At 36.4% G+C, this 22290-nt stretch overlaps 1 protein-coding gene across 1 annotated transcript in view; it reads left to right on the forward strand.

Annotated features, from left to right (window-relative positions):
• Window positions 1–22290, forward strand: part of TRAPPC8 (trafficking protein particle complex subunit 8) — an 85227-nt gene that overhangs the window by 55378 nt on the left and 7559 nt on the right. The window contains exons 19-27 of the mRNA XM_052660326.1: window positions 51–205; window positions 5128–5570; window positions 7111–7258; window positions 8586–8682; window positions 10699–10767; window positions 10858–10916; window positions 12120–12293; window positions 15607–15708; window positions 19091–19236. Of these exons, the coding sequence (XP_052516286.1) occupies window positions 51–205; window positions 5128–5570; window positions 7111–7258; window positions 8586–8682; window positions 10699–10767; window positions 10858–10916; window positions 12120–12293; window positions 15607–15708; window positions 19091–19236 (1393 nt within the window). The remainder of the gene's footprint in view (window positions 1–50; window positions 206–5127; window positions 5571–7110; window positions 7259–8585; window positions 8683–10698; window positions 10768–10857; window positions 10917–12119; window positions 12294–15606; window positions 15709–19090; window positions 19237–22290) is intronic.

The raw sequence follows: 22290 nt of genomic DNA on the forward strand, positions 1-22290 counted from the left end.
TCAGTTAACTTATCAAATTATTTTAGGGCATTGATTGTTTTTTATTTCAGGAAAACATTCCTTGAGTATGTCAGTCCGAGGGAGACAGGATTTAGAAATTCAAGGTCCTCGACTTAACAACACAAAAGAAGAGAAAACATCTATTAAATATGGTCCTGATCGACGTCTAGATCCCATAATCACTGAGGAAATGCCACTATTGGAGGTATTTCACTTTTTAAAATTTCATGGGCTTAATAATTTATCTCCAAGGTGAGGATGATAATTTGGATAGATTAATTTTAGACTTTGAGATTGTTGATATATTGAAGTGCAGTTTTAAATTCTTGGTAAGCTAATGTTAAATAGATGTAATTCATAAAGACAAGATAATCATGCAAATTGGCATTAACTCACAGTCAGGTTATAAGATATAACCCTCAAAATATTCATAGAAGTTCGGAAAAAGCTTCTAAAAGAACACTTTGATTGTTATTAAAATCAGTGGCTCTTTCTGGGTAAGATATAAAAATAACACAGGAGTTAATTTTTATAAAATGTTTAAGCAATATAGATAGGTGTATGAATAAAAGCAATATTCACTTTCTTTGTGTCCCACACTGTCATGCCTTCATGCAGTCTTTTAGCTGCAAAAGATAGAAATTGATGCTGCTGCTGCTGCTAAGTCGCTTCAGTCGTGTCCGACTCTGTGTGACCCCATAGACGGCAGCCCACCAGGCTCCTTCTTCATCCCTGGAATTCTCCAGGCAAGAACACTGGAGTGGGTTGCCATTGCCTTCTCCAATGCATGAAAGTGAAAAGTGAAAGTGAAGTTGCTCAGTCGTGTCCGACTCTTAGCTATCCCATGGACTGCAGCCTACCAGGCTCCTCCATCCATGGGGTTTTCCAGGCAAGAGTACTGGAGTGGATTACCATGCAGTCTCTTAGCTGCAAAAGATAGAAATTGATGCTAGGTAGTATTAAACCCGCTGCTGCCCCCTCCCCCCAACTATTATTTCTTCAAAGGATTTTAGAATAACCTCATGGAAACTATAAAGCATCATAGAACGGTAAGCTCAAGGAAGAATAAGGACTCAGCAGCTCTGGGAAATTTGTAAAACCTTTAGAAAGCATTACTTTCTAAATAACTTTTTATTTTCTATTGGAGTATAGCCAGTTAACAATATTGTGATAGTTTCAAGTGGTCAGTAAAGGGACTCAGCCATACATATACATGTATCCGTTCTCTTCCAAATTCTCCTCCCACAGCCTACTACATAATGTTGAGCAGAGTTCCACATGTATATAGTAGTAGCAGTGTGTACATGTCCATCCCAAACTCCTATTTTGATACAACTTTATTAGTCTTACAACTTCTGGTCTTTGTGCCACTTCATTATAAGATATATCAAGTGTCTAGGAGAGAACACCTTGAATCTAGGTGGCCCACCTTGAATCAGCTGTCTACCTGAGAGGCAGGCCACTGGCACGGCCATGGAGTGCAAGTGTGAACCCTGGAAGGAGGTTCTTCCTCCTGTATCCTCAGATTTCCCTGGAAGGGGGGTTAGGAGCTTAGTCATTCACCTTCAGCCAGTGATACCAAACTGATGTTTCTCTTTTTAGACCTTTCCTTGTATATTTGTATATATTTTTAGTAATCATACTGCACATTTTATTCTGTGACTTGCTTTTTGCCTTTATCAACAAAACCTGATCTTTGTTTTCATTCAGTAAAAATTATTTCACAGCTGCTTAAGGTTTGCCTTTATTTAGACATATTATACTGTATTTTAGTCATTTATGTATCGATGGGTATGGTTCTGGCTTTTCATTGTTACTGACAGTTCTGCGGTAAACATTATGTATATATTTTGTCCATGCTCTAGTTTAGGCTGTAGACTTTTAGAAATGGAATTGTTGGATCAATTGTGCAATGTGCCACAGAATTACCTTTAGCAAGCCTCTGGGAATTGACAGATTTCCTTCAGAATGAGAGTGCCATTGCCTCCTGTCAGTGCCATACTGGATACTATCATGTTTTTATTTATTTATTTATTTATTTTAACTTTTGTAAATCAGACTGGTGAAAATTGGCATTTCTTTGATAACTGAAAAGGTTGGTTAGTCTTCATTTTTTTGTCCATGTGATTTTTTTCTTCTGTAAGTCCATATGATGCCCTTTAATTGGATGTTACTTCTGTTTTCTCATTGGATGATTTTATGGGTACTAATCCTATACTTGCTCCCCTGGTGGCTCATATGGTTAAGCATCTGTCTACAATGTGGGAGACCCGGGTTCGATCCCTGGGTCGGGAAGATCCCCTGGAGAAGGAAATGGCAACCCACTCCAGTACTCTTGCCTGGAGAATCCCATGGAGGGAGGAGCCTGGTAGGCTACAGTCCATGGGGTCGCAAAGAGTAGGACACGATTGAGCGACTTCACTCACTAATCCTATACTTATAGTGGTGGGATAGGTAACATGCTCATGAAAACGGTGCTGTTTGTGTTGAGCAAAAGGTATTGTTGAGCTGCATATTTTCTGCCCAGATTTTACACTTGCTTAATTATGTTGCAGACTTCCCAGGTGGCTCAGTGGTAAAGAGTCCACCACCCAAGTATGAGAACACGGGTTCGATCCCTGGGTTGGGAAGATCCCCTGGAGAATGAAATGGCAAGCCACTCCAGTATTCTTGCCTGGAGAATCCCATGGACAGAGGAGCCTGACAGGCTGCAGTCCATGGAGTCTCAGAAGAGTCAGACATGACTTAGTGATTAAACAGCAACAACAATTACGTTGCATTTAAAGAGCTGTATGGGGGATTCCCTGGTGGCTCTGTGGTGAAGAATCCGCCTGTCAATGCAGGAGACACAATAATAATAATAATAATAAATAAAGAGTTGTGCAGGGCAAGTAGAAGACTTACAGACTGATGTCAGTGCTCATTTCTGGTTAGTAAATACTTGCACATACTTTATCTTTCATCTGACAGTTTTCATCATTTAAGATTTTTAACTTGGTTAAGAGAACTTTTATTATATTTGGATGAGTAATAGTATACCTTAATATTAGTAAAAAATTCATAGAATATTCTCATTCCTAATATCGTATGTCAGAAATATTTTGTAGAGTTTGAAGTATTTAAGGGCGTAGTGAAAGAAGTAATCAGTCTACAACATCTGATGAAATAGTCTCTTAATCAAAACAAGAGTGAGCATGAAAATTACTGAAGCTGAGAAAAGATGAAAATTAAAGTGTCGTGTGTTAACTATCACGTGTGTAGGTAGCATACTGAAAGCATACAGCTGTGAGCTGTATCTACTGATTAGAAATGTTTAGGTTTTAAGTTCTGTTGGGGAAAAAAAGGTGTCATTGCAAAACTTTTTCTTCCCTTATTAATTTTTTTTACATTTCATTAGAAAAAAGTTTTACATAGAAAAACAGAAGAGCAGACCCTTCAGGTTCTCACTGTAGGCAGTATCTTGTGTATATGACATTTATTCAACCAGACTTGGCCTGTCATGTCAGATCACTTGATGTTACAGATGAAATCACAATGACTAGCCTTACGTGTATCATTTTTACTCTATATGCCTATCACACATCTTGAGGATTAATTAGTGGAAGTGAAAGTCCTGGTTCTCGGTCTTATTTTCCATTAAAATTTGAAGCTGTCTAAAACATCAACTTTTTATGAGGACTTTTAGCAGAAATGCATTTGAAGTAAAGGCTAGATGTACTGGTTCTCCTTAGAGTCAGCATAGTATATTTAGTAAAACCTTATTCTGAAGGTACATACACAGTGTCCTACATATGGTTTATCGCTGGTCCTATCCCATCAGCCTTCCCGTTCTGCCAGTGCTGTTGCCTTACCCGTGGTATCGGGGTGTCTCTACAGCACTGTTATTTCACTGGTTACTCATGCGGTTGTTTTTGATGTAACAACTCAAAATTGATAGTCCTTCACAAATTTTAGCTTATTTGACTAAGCTTACTTGATACTGGCTAATTAGTACATTATCTGTGTTTTCAGTATGATGTTATGCTTAGTTTATTTTTTCCTAACTTCTTAACTTGTGTTTTGGATTTCTGTGTTAATCCCTTATTTTCTCATGTCCATTTCTGAAGCTTCTCATTTTATCTGATTTCTTAAGAATTTGGCCAGAAAGAAGTCTTATTCAAACTTAGATTGACAGACACAGATATTTCCACTGGACTTTGGTAACTCCTTTGGGACAGCCGGCTGACCCTTACTCCTCATACTCTTACCCTCTTATCCCTCCTTCCTGTGATTCTGTCAGAGTACTTCTGACATTTATGCTTTGGATCTTTTACATGTGAATGACTTACTGGATGATTTGGTTAGTCCATATTTCCAGCTCTTTAGTACACGTCGACAGTCCCTATCTGAAATCCTGAGGCCAGGCAGGTGTTGAAAGTCTTTTTTTTTTTTTTTTAGAAATCACGCATATACATGTGTGTTTTTATCTTCCACATTTTGTGACCCCTGTTGGGTTTGTGGCAGCACCAGTTATCAAACACATTAACATAGCTTGAATGAACCACATGAATATCACACTAAATGGGAAAGTCTATAAAGAGTCTCTGTTAGTCAGATCAGGTTTCCCTCACACATTGGGTTATGGGAACCCTGAGCATATTCAGAGATACCAGGTTTAAAAATTATGTATATGGAATCATGCTTCTGTATGTTCTCCTCTTTTCAGACCTATTGTGCATCACTTCATTTTAATGATGTATAAATAAATAGATGAGCTACTTTTTAAGTTGACAGTGTTAAGGGCTCTTCGGCTGATAACTGTTCATGTAATCATGTTAAATGACTTAATAACTTGTCTTAACCATAATCTACACAGTTGTGAAAATTTTGCCGGTGACCCTCTAGTTGTTGACATTGTACCTTTAATATGTAACTCTGAAATCTGCTACTGAGTAACATTGGTCTCTGTCTTACCCTCTCTTTAAAAATGGAGTTCTTAATAACCACATACACAGGGAGATATCAAAGAGAATGAATAAAATACTTGCAACCCTGTAGTAAAGAAATAACAGCATCTTAAAGTGTTATTCAGTAGAGGTTCAGAATTTTTAACAGACAATATAATAATATTTTTTCCCTCCAATGCAGGTGTTCTTTATACATTTTCCTACAGGGCTCCTCTGTGGAGAAATCCGAAAAGCCTATGTAGAATTTGTCAATGTCAGCAAATGTCCTCTTACTGGATTGAAGGTTGTTTCTAAGCGTCCAGAGTTCTTTACCTTTGGTGGTAACACAGCTGTTCTAACACCGCTGAGTCCCTCGGCTTCCGAGAACTGTAGTGCTTACAAGACTGTTGTGACAGATTCCACCTCTGTGTGTACAGCACTAGTGTCGTCAGCTTCTTCTGTGGACTTTGGCATCGGCATAGGAAGTCAGCCAGAGGTGATTTCTGTTCCCCTTCCTGACACTGTTCTTCTACCTGGAGCTTCAGTTCAGCTTCCAATGTGGTTACGTGGGCCAGATGCAGAAGGTGTCCATGAAATTAACTTTCTGTTTTACTATGAAAGTGTTAAAAAGCAGCCTAAAATACGGTGAGTATTATAAAATGTTTTAGATTTAACCTCTGCGTTAAGGATACGTATATATGAAAAAAAGTGAAAGGGTTAGTTGCTCAGTGTTGTCCAACTCTTTGCAAGCTTATGGACTGTATGTAGCCTGCCAGGCTCCTTTGTCCATGGAATTCTCCAGGCGTGAAAACTAGAATGGGTAGCCATTCCCTTTTCTAGGGGATCTTTCTGACTGAGGGATCTAACTTGGGTCTCTTACATTGCAGGCAGATTCTTTATCATCTGAGCCACCAGGAAAGTATATATCCATTCAAATAAACATTTTATTATTTGTTAACCTATGTGATTGTTTACTAAGAAATTACCCTTAACCAAATTATGCATGAAGTTTGTATCTGAGGTTGTCCCTAATCTGAGTAGCCAAAAGTGGAAAAAAATTAAGCTACATTAATCTTTTTCATGCTTCTTTCTGTAAACTTCATGGCTTTTTGATACAGCTAAGTACTGTGGTCAGAGTTACCACATAATAATGAAATTCACAGGTACCATGAATTAAGAGTGTCGTTAGTATATGAAGACAGGTTGCCTACAGTCATCCTTTTTAAAGGAAATTATTTTAACTTTTCCTTTTCTCTAGTGCCCTCCCCTGCCTCCCCAAATTTATGTGTTTGCAGAGCAAGGAATTTGGGTGGTGTTATGGATATCTCTGAAGAAATCAAAACACAAGGAGCCGTAGCTTGTATATTTGCACGAGAGTATTTCATGCTAATCCCATTGTCATTTTTACAGAATTAACTTGGAATAATTGTGCTACTTTTTAAAATTTATTTGACTATTTAAAATATCGTAAAAGGCTTACTGTGAGAACAAAAAGATGCAATACTTGTAAGGAAAAGTATGTTGTAGGTCCTCCGTAAATGTTAATTCCCCTTAAGAAGATGAGTCTTCTGGCCAAAGCAATTCATTAAGGCTTTGTGGAATGTAGTAGTGGTGAAATGAGCTTCCAAAGAAAGTAAAGATTTCAGAATTTGAATGTCAAAAGGTATAGGCAAAGGAGTAGTGGGTATTCCAGGAAGTAGCTGTATTTATGGATAAATATTGACAAGTTAGGAGATACAAACTGAATATAGTTAGTTTGGCTACAGTGTAAAATGTATAAAATGGGAATAAAGATTGAATTGTAAAGCTTTGTTGTGGAAAGCCTTGAATGCCAGGTGAAAGTGTGTAATTTATCAGTGCTTGGTAGGCGTCCAGTAACTTTGGAACTATTATCAGAAGAGTCATAATCAAGATGTAACTATATGATGATTATTTTCAGGTCTGTGCTATGGATGAGTTTGAGCAGGGGAAAAGGAAGACTAATAGTTTTCTTCCAAACTGGGAGTAAAGAATTGAACTAAAGTTAGGCTATCTAGTTATTCTTACATTATTGTATTTGTCTTTGTTTTTTTAATAGTATAAATGGTCCTGAGAGTGAATAGGTTTTAAAAACTTTATTTGGAATTAGAGAATCATAATGCTGGGAGAGGTTCTTAGATTAAATTTGTAATTTTTACTTCTTTAGTCACAGAATATTAAGACATACTGCAGTCATTTGTACCAGTCGATCTTTGAATGTGCGAGCCACTGTCTGCAGAAGTAATTCTCTTGAAGATGAGGAGGGCAGAGGAGGCAATATGCTAGTCTTTGTGGATGTGGAAAATACCAATACTGTAAGTTAGTTTAAAAATAAACTTTGTTTTTAATAATGAATTTTTTTCCTTCACAAGACAGCATAAGCTAGGAATTTAGGGAGTATTCATTTTGAATAAAATATAAAAAATCCTACTTCTCAATTTGCTTTTGTGGTTTTATCCTTTAGTGCTTCAAATAAAAGGATCTAGTGGTATTAATATGCTGCTGCTGCTGCTACTGCTAAGTCACTTCAGTCGTGTCCGACTCTTTGTGACCCCATGGACGGCAGCCCACTGGGCTCCACCGTCCCTGGGCTTCTCCCAGGCAAGAACTAGTCGTGTGGTATATAGCCATGCTGCTGCTGCTGCTGCTGCTAAGTCGCTCAGTCGTGTCCAGCTCTGTGCGAGCCCATGGACTGCAGCCTACCAGGCTCCTCCGTCCATGGGATTTTTCCAGGCAAGAGTACTGGAGTGGGGTGCCATTGCCTTCTCCGTATATAGCCATACATACCAGTAATTCAACCCAAATGAGATCTTATAAAATGCTTTCTAGTCTCACCACTGAGAACATCTTTTGATGTGATTAAATTTACAAAGTTCTATTAGGATTTCACATTCAATCGTAACTTGATAACCCCTCACTTACACATTGCCAACAGTACCATTTCCTTTATATAAAGCATTTCAAACATTTTATTTACCATTCCTGTTTATGTACTCTACAGATCAAAATGAAAATTCTTGAAGGAAGGGAATGTGATCTTATTAAAACAGAATATTAGCTTCAGATTGATGCTGTTTAGCTACCTATTTGAATTGTTATTAATTCTGTAATGTCCTTTTTCTTTCAACTCCGTAAATTTGTAAGGTCATTTTAGGAAAAAGTCTGGATAATTTCAAATTAGTTCTTATTAAGGAGAATACAAAAATTGCATGCAGTTTAAATAAATGTAGTTGATTGTATTTGGAGGTTCTGTTCTTTGTTGCTTTTTTGCCTTAATAAGAATGTGATAGAAACATGAGAAAAAATAAAATGAAAGTGCTATGGTTTTGATTAAAAATTGACAAATAATTTTTGATAAATAACTCAATATGATAGATTCTAATAACTGAATGCCTTTCAAAATTAGCCACCAGAAGTATAATTAAATCTGTTTCTTGGATAGGTGATGACTTAACCTGTTTTAAGAATGTTTGTGGAGGAATTTAAATAACTGCCATTCCTGAAATATGTAGTGTTAATTTATTTCAGAATAAAAATTGCATCTTATGTTAACTGACAGTGACTTTGGTAGCAGTGTCCTTCTCAGAAGAATATACTAAGTGCTTCTAAATCCTGAATGACTCTCTTACTTCTTTTTGATAGAGTGAAGCAGGTGTGAAGGAATTCCATATAGTACAAGTATCAAGTAGTAGTAAACACTGGAAGTTACAGAAGTCTGTAAATCTCTCTGAAAACAAAGGTTTGTGCTTTTTCCTTCTTCAGAATAAATTCTGCTATCTTTATTAGTTTACTTTTCTTCAGAACAGTACCAGAATATAATAAGATTATTGGTGCCTTTCTTATAATTAACTTTTTTAAGCATTAAATTGTGCATTCATTACATTGCATGATTTTTAATGAAACTACCCATCTTAATCGATGATTTCCCATCTTTTTATTCCACATCTTTTCTATTTGTATATTCTTTTTTGTAAAAATTCAGTTGTGGGACTTCGCTGGTGGTCTAGTGATTAAGACTTCACCTTCCAATGCAGTGGGTGCAGGTTCGATCCCTGATTGGGGAGCTAAGATCCCACATGCCTCATGGCTAAAAAGCTAAAACATAAAACTGAAGCAGTACTGTAACAAATTCAATAGCGACTTTTAAAAATGATCTACCAAAAAAAAATTTAGTGATAAAATTAGTGCTTGAATACATGGTCACAGTCAAAATTCCAAATAGTACAGAAGCATACAGACTAGTTTCTCTTTGTTTCCTTTACTGTTGGTAAGCTGGTTTTTCTGTGTATAATCATACTTGTATGTTGATTGGCTTTTCTGTGTATTTCCAAACCCATATAACACTTAAAAGAACATGCACACTTGTGATACATATTGTCTAATTGTTTTCCAAAATATTTCTATCATTTTATCATCTTGCCAGTAGTATGAGAGTGCTTAGTGTTTGTCAGAATAGATTGAAGCTGGCAAAATGGTACTCTTTCTAGAAATAATTGTACATGTATTTTAAAAGATTAAAAAAATGTTTTAAACCCTTACCTAGCCTCACAGTAATCCTTATTTTTGGAATTTATACAAAGGAATTAATTCAAAAATATAAGAAGATCCATATATTCAAAGCAGTTTATTTCAGGCTTATGTTTAATAGGGAAAAATTGAATGTATCTTTAATGTGAATTAAGCTAAAACTCATCTTGTCATTAAAATATATAACCTTTTAAAATGTGTCTGTAATATAGTGGAAAAATGTATCATAGCAAACTATGTGCATATAATAATATTGATATAAATTATCCACATGAAAAAATACTGATAGGAAATCGAACGATAGAGTGGTGGGGTTATGTACTCTCTGGCTCCCAAATTCTGAGTTTTCAAAATTTCTGTTTATCTGTATGAACATGAATTTCAGGAAAATTTAATCTTACCCTTTTAAAGAATTGAATGAGATTTGCTTCATTGAGAGAAAAGCAAAAATGTTTCTCAGTCAGTTCAGTTGCTCAGTTGTGTCCGAGTTTTTGCGACCCCATGGACTGCAGTATGCCAGGCTTCCCTGTCCATCACCAGCTCCCAGAGCTTGCTCAAACTCTTGTCCATCGAGTCGGTGATACCATCCAACCATCTCATCCTCTGTCGTCCCTTTCTTCTGCCTTCAATCTTTCCCAGCATCAGGGTCTTTTCCAGTCAGTCAGTTCTTCGCATCAGGTGGCCAAAGTATTGGAGTTTCAGTTTCAACATCAGTCCTTCCAATGAATATTCAAGACTGATTCCCTTTAGGTTTGACTGGTTAGATCTTGCAGTCCAAGGGACTCTCAAGTGTCTTCTCTAACACTGCAATTCGAAAGCATCAGTTCTTTGGCACTCAGCTTTCTTTATAGTCCAGGTCTCACATCCATACATGACTACTGGAAAAACCATAGCTTTGACTCTTCGGACCTTTGTTGGCAAAGTAATGTCTCTGCTTTTTAATATGCTGTCTAATGGTTGATCATAGGTTTTATTCCAAGGAGCAAGCATCTTTTAATTTCATGGCTGCAGTCACCATCTGCAGTGATTTGGAGCCCACGAAAATAGTCTCTCAGTGTTTCCGTTGTTTCTCCGTTTGCCATGAAGTGATAGGACCAGATTCCATTAAACATTATTTCTAACGATGAAATGTTCTCCAGTTTGACTATAGAAGTCTGAGTAATGAACTAGGTTTTACCATGTTACAAACGGAGAAAGATCTTTGAAATTTACTCTCTTCTTTTCCTAGATGCCAAACTTGCCAGTAGGGAGAAGGGAAAGTTTTGTTTCAAGGCAACACAATGTAAAGAAGAAGAAGGTAAATTCATTTTAGTGTCACACTTTCTTAAATGGTCATTTTCTATTTCGTGCCAAGGACATGATTAGTTTGTTCTCCTCCATTTTTTAGTTGCTACAGAGGCCTCAGAAAAATACACCTTTGCAGATATCATCTTTGGAAATGAACAGGTATGCAAGTAAACCTAATAGCATTTGATATTTAAAGTTGTAATTCTGGAGTATCTTGACTGTTTTGGCAAAAATGTTAACTCTACTAATCTCTAAATTCTTTGGTGGATGAACGTATCAGCTTTGTTGAGTTTTGCAACTGCTGTCATGCCCCAAAGCAAATAAAAATGCTATATGTAGTATGCCATTTTAATTAGTAATTTAAAATTAGCTTTCTTTTAGATTGTAAGATACTGAGGAGATAAATTTAGCCCCTGGCATTAAAAAAAGAAACAGGATTAAATGAAAGAACCTATCTGTTTGGAAAAGTGGTCACAGTGGAACATACAGATGATGATCCCCTGGATTTGGGAATATCAAATGGTTCTGAGACCCAAATAATAAGCTGTTCGTAATTTTTTTTTTTTGGTAATGAGATAACTGTGAAAATTTTTTGTAATTTTTGTTATGAACGAACTATGTGAACAGTAAAAAAAGTTCATGTCTGAGGGGGTAAATCTTAACTTATTTATTAATATTTAATAATTAACTTGGAAGCTTAACATTACTTAACAGAATTTATAATATAGGAAATTAAGTGTCAAGATTCTGCAGTGAAACACACTATTCTATTAACTAGGGGAAATTCTGTAGTTCTAAGTCTGTTTAAAAATCTTTTCTCTTATTCTCTCCCTTCAAGTGTAAAAGCCAAGTTAATGCCAGTAACTTCATTTGAGTTGTGTTTCATTGGGTATCACCTAGTCTTCCAAGTATTTGATTGGGAAATACTTGTTATTTTAAATAGTAAAACAAATTTTTCAATAGGAAAAATAATTAAAAATTTTTCTTTTTAACAATTTACTTTTTTAAAACTGAAGAATGGTTTATAATATTTTGTTAGTTTCAAGTGTACAGCAAATTGATTCAGTTATATATACATATTTATATATATGTTGTTGTTCAGATTCTCAACAGTTAACTTCCTATTTTCTTTGAATACTCATTTGTCTTCCCTGGATACTTGGAAGGTCCAAGTTAGTGTCATGGCCATCTGGATTTAAGATTCAGGGTAATTTGTACCAAATATTTAGCGTTTTAAAGCATTAGGGTGGCCTTCTTATATTCAACCAAGTTGGTAAGAAATATGTAAGTTGTAGAAATACAAATTTTGGCAGGGTATATCTAATTGAAAACACATAGAGACAAGTGATTTTCTTTTAACAGATAGTAAGTTCAGCAAGCCCATGTGCAGACTTCTTCTATAGGAGTTTATCCTCTGAATTGAAGAAACCACAAGCCCAGTCTTCGATGCATACAGAAAAACAGTCAGTAGAGGATGTTATGAGATTAATCCAGAAGTGCAATGAGGTGGATTTGAATATTGTGGTGTTGTGGAAGGTATGTGTTGTTAAATTATTTCAGCAAGCCTTATTTATACTGGATTCTTAAGCTAAACAGTAAATGTAAGCTACTGTGTATATTTTTTTCTGCTTAAATTTTCCAGTTTGAGTTTGAAAGCTGTTTTATAACTTTTTGTTAACAGTTCCAGATGACTTTTATTTATTTTTTTGCCTAAAAGAAAAAAAATTCATTCAAATTAAATAACTTTGTTCTGTTACTTATTACTTACAAGAGGTACTGAGAATATTGTAAAACATGATAAGCTCCATGAAAGCAAAGTGGTATTATTAAACTCTTTATTGTGGGCATTTTCAAACTCTGTAAAAGGGAAAATAACACCACATAACTCTAGGTACCCATTACTCAGGCTCCAGCAGCCACTGATTTGCTGCTGTTCATTTTCCACCTGTATTCCATTAGCTCCTTTATTTTTACCTTCCTTTATTTTTTATGCTGTACTGTATATTTTTAATGACATAATATTTCATCTGTAAAAGCATTTTGTAAACTGCTTTTCTAGCAGATGAGGACTTTCTTGTTTAATATAACCCTGCCATATGATTATCTCACTCTAATTAACAAAAATTCTTTAGAATTACCTAATGGTTGATCTCTGAAATCTTTCAGATTGTTTGAAAATACCATTTTAATTAAAAAAAAACAGATTCAAATGCCATCTACACATACACATGGCAGACTAGAATGAGGTAATTTAGGCATTGGTCTCCCCTAACTGAGGGTTCCATCCCGGGGTTGGGAAGTTCCCCTGGAGGAGGGCATGACAACCCGTTTCATTGTTCTTGCCTAGAGAATCCCTACGGACAGAGAAGCCTGGCAGACTACAGTCCATTGGGTTGCAAAGAGTTGGACATGATGGAAGTGACTTAGCATGCATGCAAAGTTAACTTAAACTATAATACAGAGATTTATTTTTCACAGTATACACTTTTGTATCTTAAGTATGTGTCTTTAGAAATGATTCTACACTGAAATATAGGATATTGCCTAGGGATATTCACCTGAGGTATGTGAAGAGGTTTTATTTTGTATTGTCTAGTACAGAGGCCTAACATTGGGACATGTTCATGGTAGATGATCGGAACATGCATTTTAAATTGATTCAAATGTTCTAGCGTGTTCTTTTTACTAAGCTGTACATTTTTAAATAAACTTACCTAAAACTAGGCTGGCTTTACATGAGTTCCAATAAAAGTACTTAAGCAAATTGACTTTTGTTGATTATAGAAGGTGAAGATGCTTAATGCTAAAAGGATAAATTACACATTGTTATCTTGAAATCAAATGTCCTTGAAGCTTTGAGTCAAGCAGATTCTATTTTAGCCTCAGTAGCATTGCCCCTTTATGTAAACCAACCATCCATTAAATGTATAATAGACCTTATGCATTTGTAGCTGTCACTCCACAAATGCCTGCCATGTAACAATTATAATATATCCAAGATAGGATCTTGAGTAATGTGTGCTGTACTTTGTACTTATTGTTGAGCCCACAGTAACCTTGGTTGGAGGGGTGAGTTATCATTTTAAAAATCACCCTGAATGAAAATCAACTACTACTATTGCTGATCCCATTAAGAAGAAAACTACCCGAGATTGTGATGCTCCTTAGTTAGGAAATGGAAGTTTGAATAGGTTAAAGGATGAGATATTGTCTGGTAGTGGCTAGTCTGTGATAAGTTTATGATTCAGCTCATTTGAGAAAGTGACTAGTAGATTTTCCTCAGTGAGGGCTCTGGTAATGCACAAAGTATCCCCTTGACTGAAAGAAAACTTGACAATTCATTTAAGTTGTGGAGTGGATGCTTAGGGAACATAGCACTCTAATAAAATATGATTCAGAAGAAAACTAAGACCTTGGACAACATTTTTGTTTTAACAAAATTAGTTGTAAGGGGATATAATTGAAAGTGTGAAAGTGTTACTTACTCAGTCGTGTCCAACTATGCAGCTTCATGGAATGTAGCTCCCCAGGCTCCTCTGCCCATGGGATTTTCCAGACAAGAATACTGGAGTGGGTTGCCATGCCCTTCTCCAGGCGATCTTCCCAACCCAGGGACTGAACCCGGGTCTCCTGCATGGCAGGCAAATTCTTTACCATCTGAGCCACCAGGGAAAGCCCAAAGGGGTGTAATACAGCTTCTAATTATTCTTTGTTTTTTCTTCTTTTTTTTTTTAATTTACTGTATTGGTTTTGGCGTACATTGACCAGAAATAAAGGTTTGTTTTGAAAAACAAAGACTTTGTGCAGGAGAGACTGCATTGTAGGGTTATCGTGATTTTTTTTTTTTTGATCCCACAAGACTGCTGAAAGAGATGTATGTCCTGTGTCAGGACTTTATCCATTGTCATCCTCTTGATTAAAGGTCACTTCATCAAGTATTTATTTAACTCCTGCATTTCTCAGTTGTGCGTGGATGGATGCTAAGTAGGCCTTGGGCCTGCCTGGGCCTTAGTGCAGCACTTCTCCAAGTGTGATCAATGGATGGCAAATTGCCACACGTGATAAGTATAGAAATTGAAAATAAACATTTTTGGAATGTTTATAGCATTTGACTAAGTAATTTTGAATCTGTTGAGTCTAATAGTTAAAAAACATTGGACTTGTCAAAAAAAAAATAATAATTTATCTGTATTTGCGTAATGTGATGTTAAGTGTATCAGAGCCATTTAGAGATTTTATTTTCTCCAGGATAGAAGAAGTTAAAGAAGAAGAATTACATGTTGGAATAAGTTTTAATATAGATTAAATCAGGCCATTATACAGTTTTCTTCTTATACAAGAAGAAAAAAAAGCCTTTTTTTTTTTTAAGCTTACGTACTTAAATTTAAGATCTCCAGGGACCTGGCATTTCCACTTATAGGCTTTACAATTATACTCACTGATTTTGCTCTACTATGTGATAACTCTGGTGCATCTTAGAAGCACAAGTATAAGAAAAACCCTTTTGCCCATATATTGTCAGTCCAGTAAAGAAAAAAGCTTGTGTTATGGAATAGAGCTCTTCTTTTTGGGCTAGCTTCTTAAGCACTCTAGAGAAAATTGGGAAAGGTTTCAAGATTTGTTTCTCCAATATCCAGGCCAGCTGTTTTATATTGAGGCAGAGCAGATTTTGACAGATACTCTATTGATTGAAGGAATGAATAAAAGTTAGAAATGCTGACAAAGTCATGAGTATTGGTATTTGATAGATATTAGCTGTAATACCTCAACTTTCCAGCAGATTTTCCCTTGGTTACTTTTGAGATTACTGCCAAGCAGGGGTAACAGTTTTGTGTTTTGTTCTTCTTAGGCTTACGTAGTGGAAGACAGTAAGCAGCTTATTTTGGAAGGTCAGCACCATGTCGTTCTTCGCACTATAGGAAAAGAAGCTTTTTCATATCCTCAGAAACAGGTAATGACATGCTTTGGGGCCTCCTGTGAACTTGTAGGGGTTTTTGTTTGGTTGTTTTGTATTTTTGAAGGTGTCTGATTTCTGCAAGCTTATATACTGAGATTTGAGTTGGGGGTTGGTGGCAGAAAGCTGATTAAAATTAAAAATGAACATAAATTGATTTTGAAGTTCACTAGCCCTTAAGACAATTAAGATACATTTGTGATCCTGGAGTTTCCTAAGATACACTTTTTATTGAACCTAGAACTCATAGTTATAAAAAGAATTGACTTGTGTGAGAGGAAGGAACCATATCCTCTATCTTACCTTGCTTATTGTTCAGTAGGCCTACACCATTGCAAAACTCAACAGGGCTGGTCATATAGTGTAAAGGAGGGCCTCTGAAGTTGCACAGCAGCTGATAGTACTGTTTGTTTTCTTGTTTCTCCTAAAATACTGTTTAATCTTATCAAAAGTTCTCATCATATATAAGTAAAATTTAAGCATATTAGTCCTGTGATTCAAAGTAAGTTGCAGACATCTGCCTATCTGCCCCCAAATACTTGACTTGAGTATTCCTGAAGACAAAGACAGTCTTCTCCATAATCACAGAAACCATTATTAATTCAGGAAGCTTAATATTGATTCAGTATTCATATACACTCTAAATTCAGATGTCATCAACGGTCTTAGTTGTAAGACTTGGTTTGCTTTTTCCCATTCAGAATTCAGTCCTGGATCGCACATTGTGTTTACTTGTCTCTTCAGTCTCTCTTAATCTGGAATATTTTCTGAACCTTTATTTTTCAGTTATGTAGACATTTTTGAAGAGCCCTGGCCAGTTATTTTAATGTAGAATAATACTTTGAATATTTCTTATGATCAAATTAAAATTACACATTTTTGACTGAAATACTTTCTAGGTGATGTTATATCCCTGTCAGTGTATTATATCAGAAGGCACATGAGGGTCTCCCCTGATGGTCCAGCAGTTAAGACTTTGCCTTTCAGTGCAAGAGGTTGGTTTGATCCCTGGTTGGGGAGCTGAGATCCCACATGCCTCAGGGCCGAAAAACCAAAACGTAAAATAAAGTCAATATTGTAACAAATTCAATAGAGACTTTAAAAATGGTCCACGTCAAAAAATCTTAAAAAAAAAAAAGGCACGTGATATTAATTCGTGCCATTATAGGTGATGGGCCATTTGATTAAGATATTACCTGCCATGTTTCTCCACAGTATTACTATTTTTTCTTCTTATTTATAAGAAGAAGTAATTTGGGGAGATGATGTGGGACTGTGTAAATGTGATTTCTCATCAAAGTTAGGTATACTAGCTTTACATTCCATTGGTAATAATATAATTAGAATTGATTTTTACTTTAGTGATGACTAATGGTAATTTTCTGTTAGGTTTAATGAAGATATATTTAACCCCAAATCTGTTTCGTACTTTAAGAAAGTTGTTTTTCTCAAACTGATTTGAGTAATTAAAAATCTAATTTTATTTATAAATTGTCATACTTTGATAATTTGGAACATCTCAAGGCAAGATTTTCATTTATTAAATGAAACAAAGTGTTCTCTATAAAATTTACTCATAGTCCCATTTTACAAAAATACTGTCTAAGGCATATTGTTTTTATTTCTCTGTATTTCACCTTTGAAATATTTAACATGATTAGCTGAGTTGGAAGATGTGGCATGTTCATCATACTGAGTTGAGAATAATATATATGGAGCTCAGAGACTTTAAGATTGATGACCTAGTGCAGTTTACTTCCATAACTTGATAAACTTTAGCTTACTTATAAAACAAGGAGTATTTTATATCTTGCCTCTCTTATGATGGAACTCTGTCTTGGGGTATAACTGTCTGTCAACCTTATTGGAAAAAACTATTGTACAAATTGTCCAGCACTCATTGTGAAACTTGTTGCTGCTTTTAAGCTGAGAGAGAGGGACACTTTTATCAGTATTCCCTCAGTAAATTAGCTTTAGGTTTTTGGTATCCTTTTATGGCTGTTGTTCATGTGTTTGCCTCCTGGTAAGTGGTATGTAGAGATTCAATATAGTTTAGAAGTCTCAAATAACAGCTTGTTTATCTTAGATGATTATATTATGTTAAACAATAGGATATTTTTTAAACTTTTTATTAAAGTTTAACAGAAATGCAGAAGAGTGACTTTTCACAAATTGAAGAACACTCCAGTATAAGCAGGACCCAGATTAAGAAAGAGAACTTCAGAAGTTCGGCTCCTTCTGGCTTCCAGGCACAAGTTTTTCTTCCTCCAGAGTAAACCTTTACAGTCACTTTCCTCTCACTCATAAGTCAAAAACAAATTTGAATATTACTTTTGCAGCTGTATAAATCAAGGGTCAGCAAACTTTTTCTGAGGAAAGCTGGATAATAAACATTTCTGACTGCTGGCCAGAAGGTTTTTGTCAGAATTATTCATCTCTGTTGTTTAGAGTCCAAAAGCAGCCATAGCCAGTATGTAAACAAATGGATGTGGCTCTGTTTCCATAAAACTCTCTTTACAAAAGCCCCAGAAGTAAGCTGGCTTTGGCCTATGGGCTGTGGTTCACCAGTCCTGGGTGTAGATCAGATTCCAACTAGGCTACCAGGAAATTAAAAAATCAAAATTTTCTGATGGTAAAGGAAAATGGAGAAAAAATTAATCAAGGAAGAAGACTTCCATGGTGGTCCAGTGGTGGGGAGTCTGCCTGTCAGTGCAGAGGACATGGGTTTGATCCTCGGTCTGGGAAGATACCACATGCCTGGGGACAGCTAGGCTGGTGAGCCACAACTACTGAAGCCTGTGAGCCTAGAGCCTGTGCTCCTCAGCAAGAGAGCCCACACAGTGAGAGGCCTGCGCACTGCAGCTGGAGAGCAGCCCCCGCTCGCTGCGATAGAGAGCGTACACCCGCAGCAAGGAAGACCCAGTGCAGCCGCAAATAGATAGGGAGAGTATTTCTAAAAGCTCTCGAAGCAGGTGACATACAATTGAATGTCTACAGCCTAAGTACTAAGCAGTTTTATTAGATGAGAAACACAGCAACTTTTGAAATTATTTATTAATGTGAACCCATTTTTACGTATGAGGAAATTAAGTCTTGAAGTATTAAATAACTTACCCAGGATCATAGAACTATTATGTGAGGTTGTTGGATATCAAGTTAACACTAGCACATAATAGAGAATGAATAAATACAGATCCTAGTTTTTCTCCTAGGTTGTATTGCATATGATTCCTACTGTTAGTTTGTTCGTTTTTACAGCAGAAAAAGTATTGTACATGCTTTACTTTATTTCCACTGGTTTTAGCTTCTTTTTTTTGTATCTGTTACACCTTATTTTAAGAAGGCAGTGTTTTCATTGTCGTATTTTTTCTTTTTTCAGGAACCACCAGAAATGGAACTATTAAAATTTTTCAGACCAGAAAACACTACAGTTTCCTCAAGACCATCAGCAGAGCAGCTTTCTAATCTTATTAAAACGAGTCTTCACTATCCAGAATCATTTAATCATCCCTTTCATCAAAAAAGGTTTGAGATGTATTTTTGTTAAAATTTTTCTGCAATATACACACCTGTATATGCATGCACACACATCCACACATTTATTAATAGCATTAACACAAATGCTGAAGAAGAAATCTAGAATAATATTGAGTCTACAGAAATTGCCATCAAGTAATTTACCCATTACTGTGGTTATTATGTGTTGCTACTGTAATTAACAGATGGATATTTCCTCAGCCAATTAGTTGTCAAAAGTTTTCTTTTGATGAACATATTTATCATTAAGTCAAAAAGAAGGGAAAAATAGTTTATCATTTTGTTTTTGTTTTAGATACAGAATAAACCTAAGACATGACTATGATATAGATTCATCAAACAGTTTAAATTTAGACAGCATCATTGACTTAAGGTTTACCAAGTGTTAAACTTTTGCGGGGATGATGTATTTATAATTTTGATAAATAGCTTGATTATATAAATTTGAGGTTCTAAAATAAAAGGTCCTAAGTCAGGTGATACTTCAAAAAGGCGCTGGTTTGCAGATATAAAACAAGATGGAGTGAAGTCTGTTAGCGGCAGTCTGTAAATCAGAATTGAAGGTGTAAGTTTTGGTGAAGTCACCACCGTGGGTAGGGGTAGGGAAGAGGTGGGATAGAACAAAAGAGAATGGTGACCCATAGAAGAGTGCTTTGGAGAGATGAGCTAAGGAAAAAGGAGTCCATCAGGAAGCCTGGTTGAGAAGTAGCAGTCAAAGAATTAGGAAGACAAGACCATTGAGTAGATAGTGGGATCACAGAGGTGGAGTGAGAGCAGTTCAAGGAGAGGAAAGTGGCTACCACTTTTAAGTGCTGCAGAAAAGTCGTTTCACTGGTTCTGATGATAAAGAAATCATTCCTGATTTTGAGAAGACTCTTAACTGTATGGAGGGTAGAAGCGTGACACAGTAGGTTTTGAGGAGAGATAGAGGCGGGAAGGAAGTAAGGATACTGGTGTAGACCACCAGCCTTTCAAGAAGCCTGGCTGTGAACAGGGATCAGGGAATACCCTTCAGTATTACTGGTTTCTTACTTAGAAGATATGGATTGTATTTATGGCCTTGAAGGAAATGATGGGACGCAAGAAGGGCAACAAAACCCTTAATAGATGAAAAGGTAACACTGAAAAGTGGCAGGATTAGCTTTGGACAGAAAGGTGAAACTAGGGAGAAATTTTAACAAGTTTGCACATGCCTCCCTTTTAGAGAGTTTGTAGGAGCAAGGTTAAGTACTCAGAGTACTCTAGGAAATAAAGAGGTGAAAGGGTAGAGAATTTTTAAAAGTGAAATTTGAGGATAACTACTGAGAGGAATGAGAAGCCGGCTGAGAACGCACAGAGTGCTGGGCAAAATGAAGACCTTCACAGAGACTTAGGAGTATCAGAAGCATCTAAAAAGTAACTTGAATGGTGCTAACCATTTTTAAACCTTCTTATTGTGAAATATAGCACATAAAAAGTGAAGTCGCTCAGTTGTGTCTGACTCTTTGTGACCCCATGGACTGTAGCCCACCAGGTTCCTCCATCCATGGGATTTTCCAGGCAAGAGTGCTGGAGTGGGTTGCCATTTCCTTCTCCAGGGGATCTTCCCCATCCAGGGATCGAATCCAGGTCTCCCGCATTTTAGGCAGACGCTTTACCATCTGAGCCACCAGGGAAGTATAACATAGAAAAGTTCTCAAAACTGAAAATGTGTGGCCATAGTGATTCTTTTTCACAAAACTAATACCCAAAAAATCATCTCTAGGGAAGAAATTTTAAATTGCTAGCAATCTGAGAAGCCCCCTGTGTACTTGCCATCCATCCCCAGTATTAGCAGTCATTTCTTTGCTCCTCTTTCTTTATAATTTTCCAACCAAGTTTACATCTTCGTATTTTGATTTTTGTGGGGTTTTTGAACTTTATTGTGTAAGTGGTATTATACAGAGTTTATTCTTTTTATGCCCACTTTCTTTCAAACTAGTTTTACTAATTAGTACATCCCCACTAGTAGTACGTGGGAGTTCCTTCTGTTGATACCTTTCACCAACACTTTCTGTTGTCAGACTTTTAAAAATTTTAGCCATTTAAGTTATTTTAAAATACTTTTGGTCTTAAATCTTGTCTAGGTCTTAATTGCTTGGTACTCAGTCTGTGTGCCTTTGACTGACAGAGGCATGCTGGGATCACTTGCGGAAATTAAAAAAAAAATACAGATGCTTTGATCCTACTCCCAGAGATTCCCGTTTGATTGGCCGAGGGTGGGGGCAGGACATCCAGAGCTCCTGAAGTTCTCCAGGTGATTCTAATGTGCAGCCAACGCTGAGGAAAGAAATGTTTTATCCCTGCTAAACCTGTCTTGACTTTACACGCTTCCATAGACAGTTTTGATTCCATAATATTTCATTTTACCTCACGATTCTACTTTGTCCCGGTTTATCAAACCCTGTCCTGCTTCATGTATTTCCTGAACATCTTAGATTCCATGGTGCTGCTTAGTGGTTAAAACCTGGGCTGTGTGTTAGAGGCTGGAGCATGAAGGACTTCTCCATGTGATTTTGTTAGGGTTGAAAAGCATCATAGAAACTTGGCAGTGCAGAGAAGTATGTAAAACAGGACAGATTTGATCAAACTAAAGCAGAACAGTGAGCTAAAATAAAGCACCACAGAATTCAAACTGTGCATGGAAGTATGTGAAAACAAGGAAGGGTTGAGAAGGATAAGATACGGGAGTTTCTTCCAACTTGGTTGCACATTAGAATCACCTGGAGAATTTTTAAAATCCTGATATTCAGGCCAATTAAATCAGAACCTCTGGGAGTAGGACCCAGGTGTCTGTATATTTTAAATAAATCCTCAGATTGCCACAATAATGCTTTGTGAGATACCACTCCAGAATTCAGCAGCTTACAGGGCATTTATTCCCACGCTCATGGGTCTGCAGACCATCGACAATTTCGATTCTCCTTCAGGCTGTGGGTTGGTTGGATTCACATCTGTGTACATGTATTTTAGGGGTCAGTCCAAATGTGCAGCAACTAGCTATTATTCTTCTCATGGCATGTC

The sequence above is a fragment of the Budorcas taxicolor genome, chromosome 22 (assembly GCF_023091745.1).
Source record: "Budorcas taxicolor isolate Tak-1 chromosome 22, Takin1.1, whole genome shotgun sequence".
NCBI classification, from domain to species: domain Eukaryota; kingdom Metazoa; phylum Chordata; class Mammalia; order Artiodactyla; family Bovidae; genus Budorcas; species Budorcas taxicolor.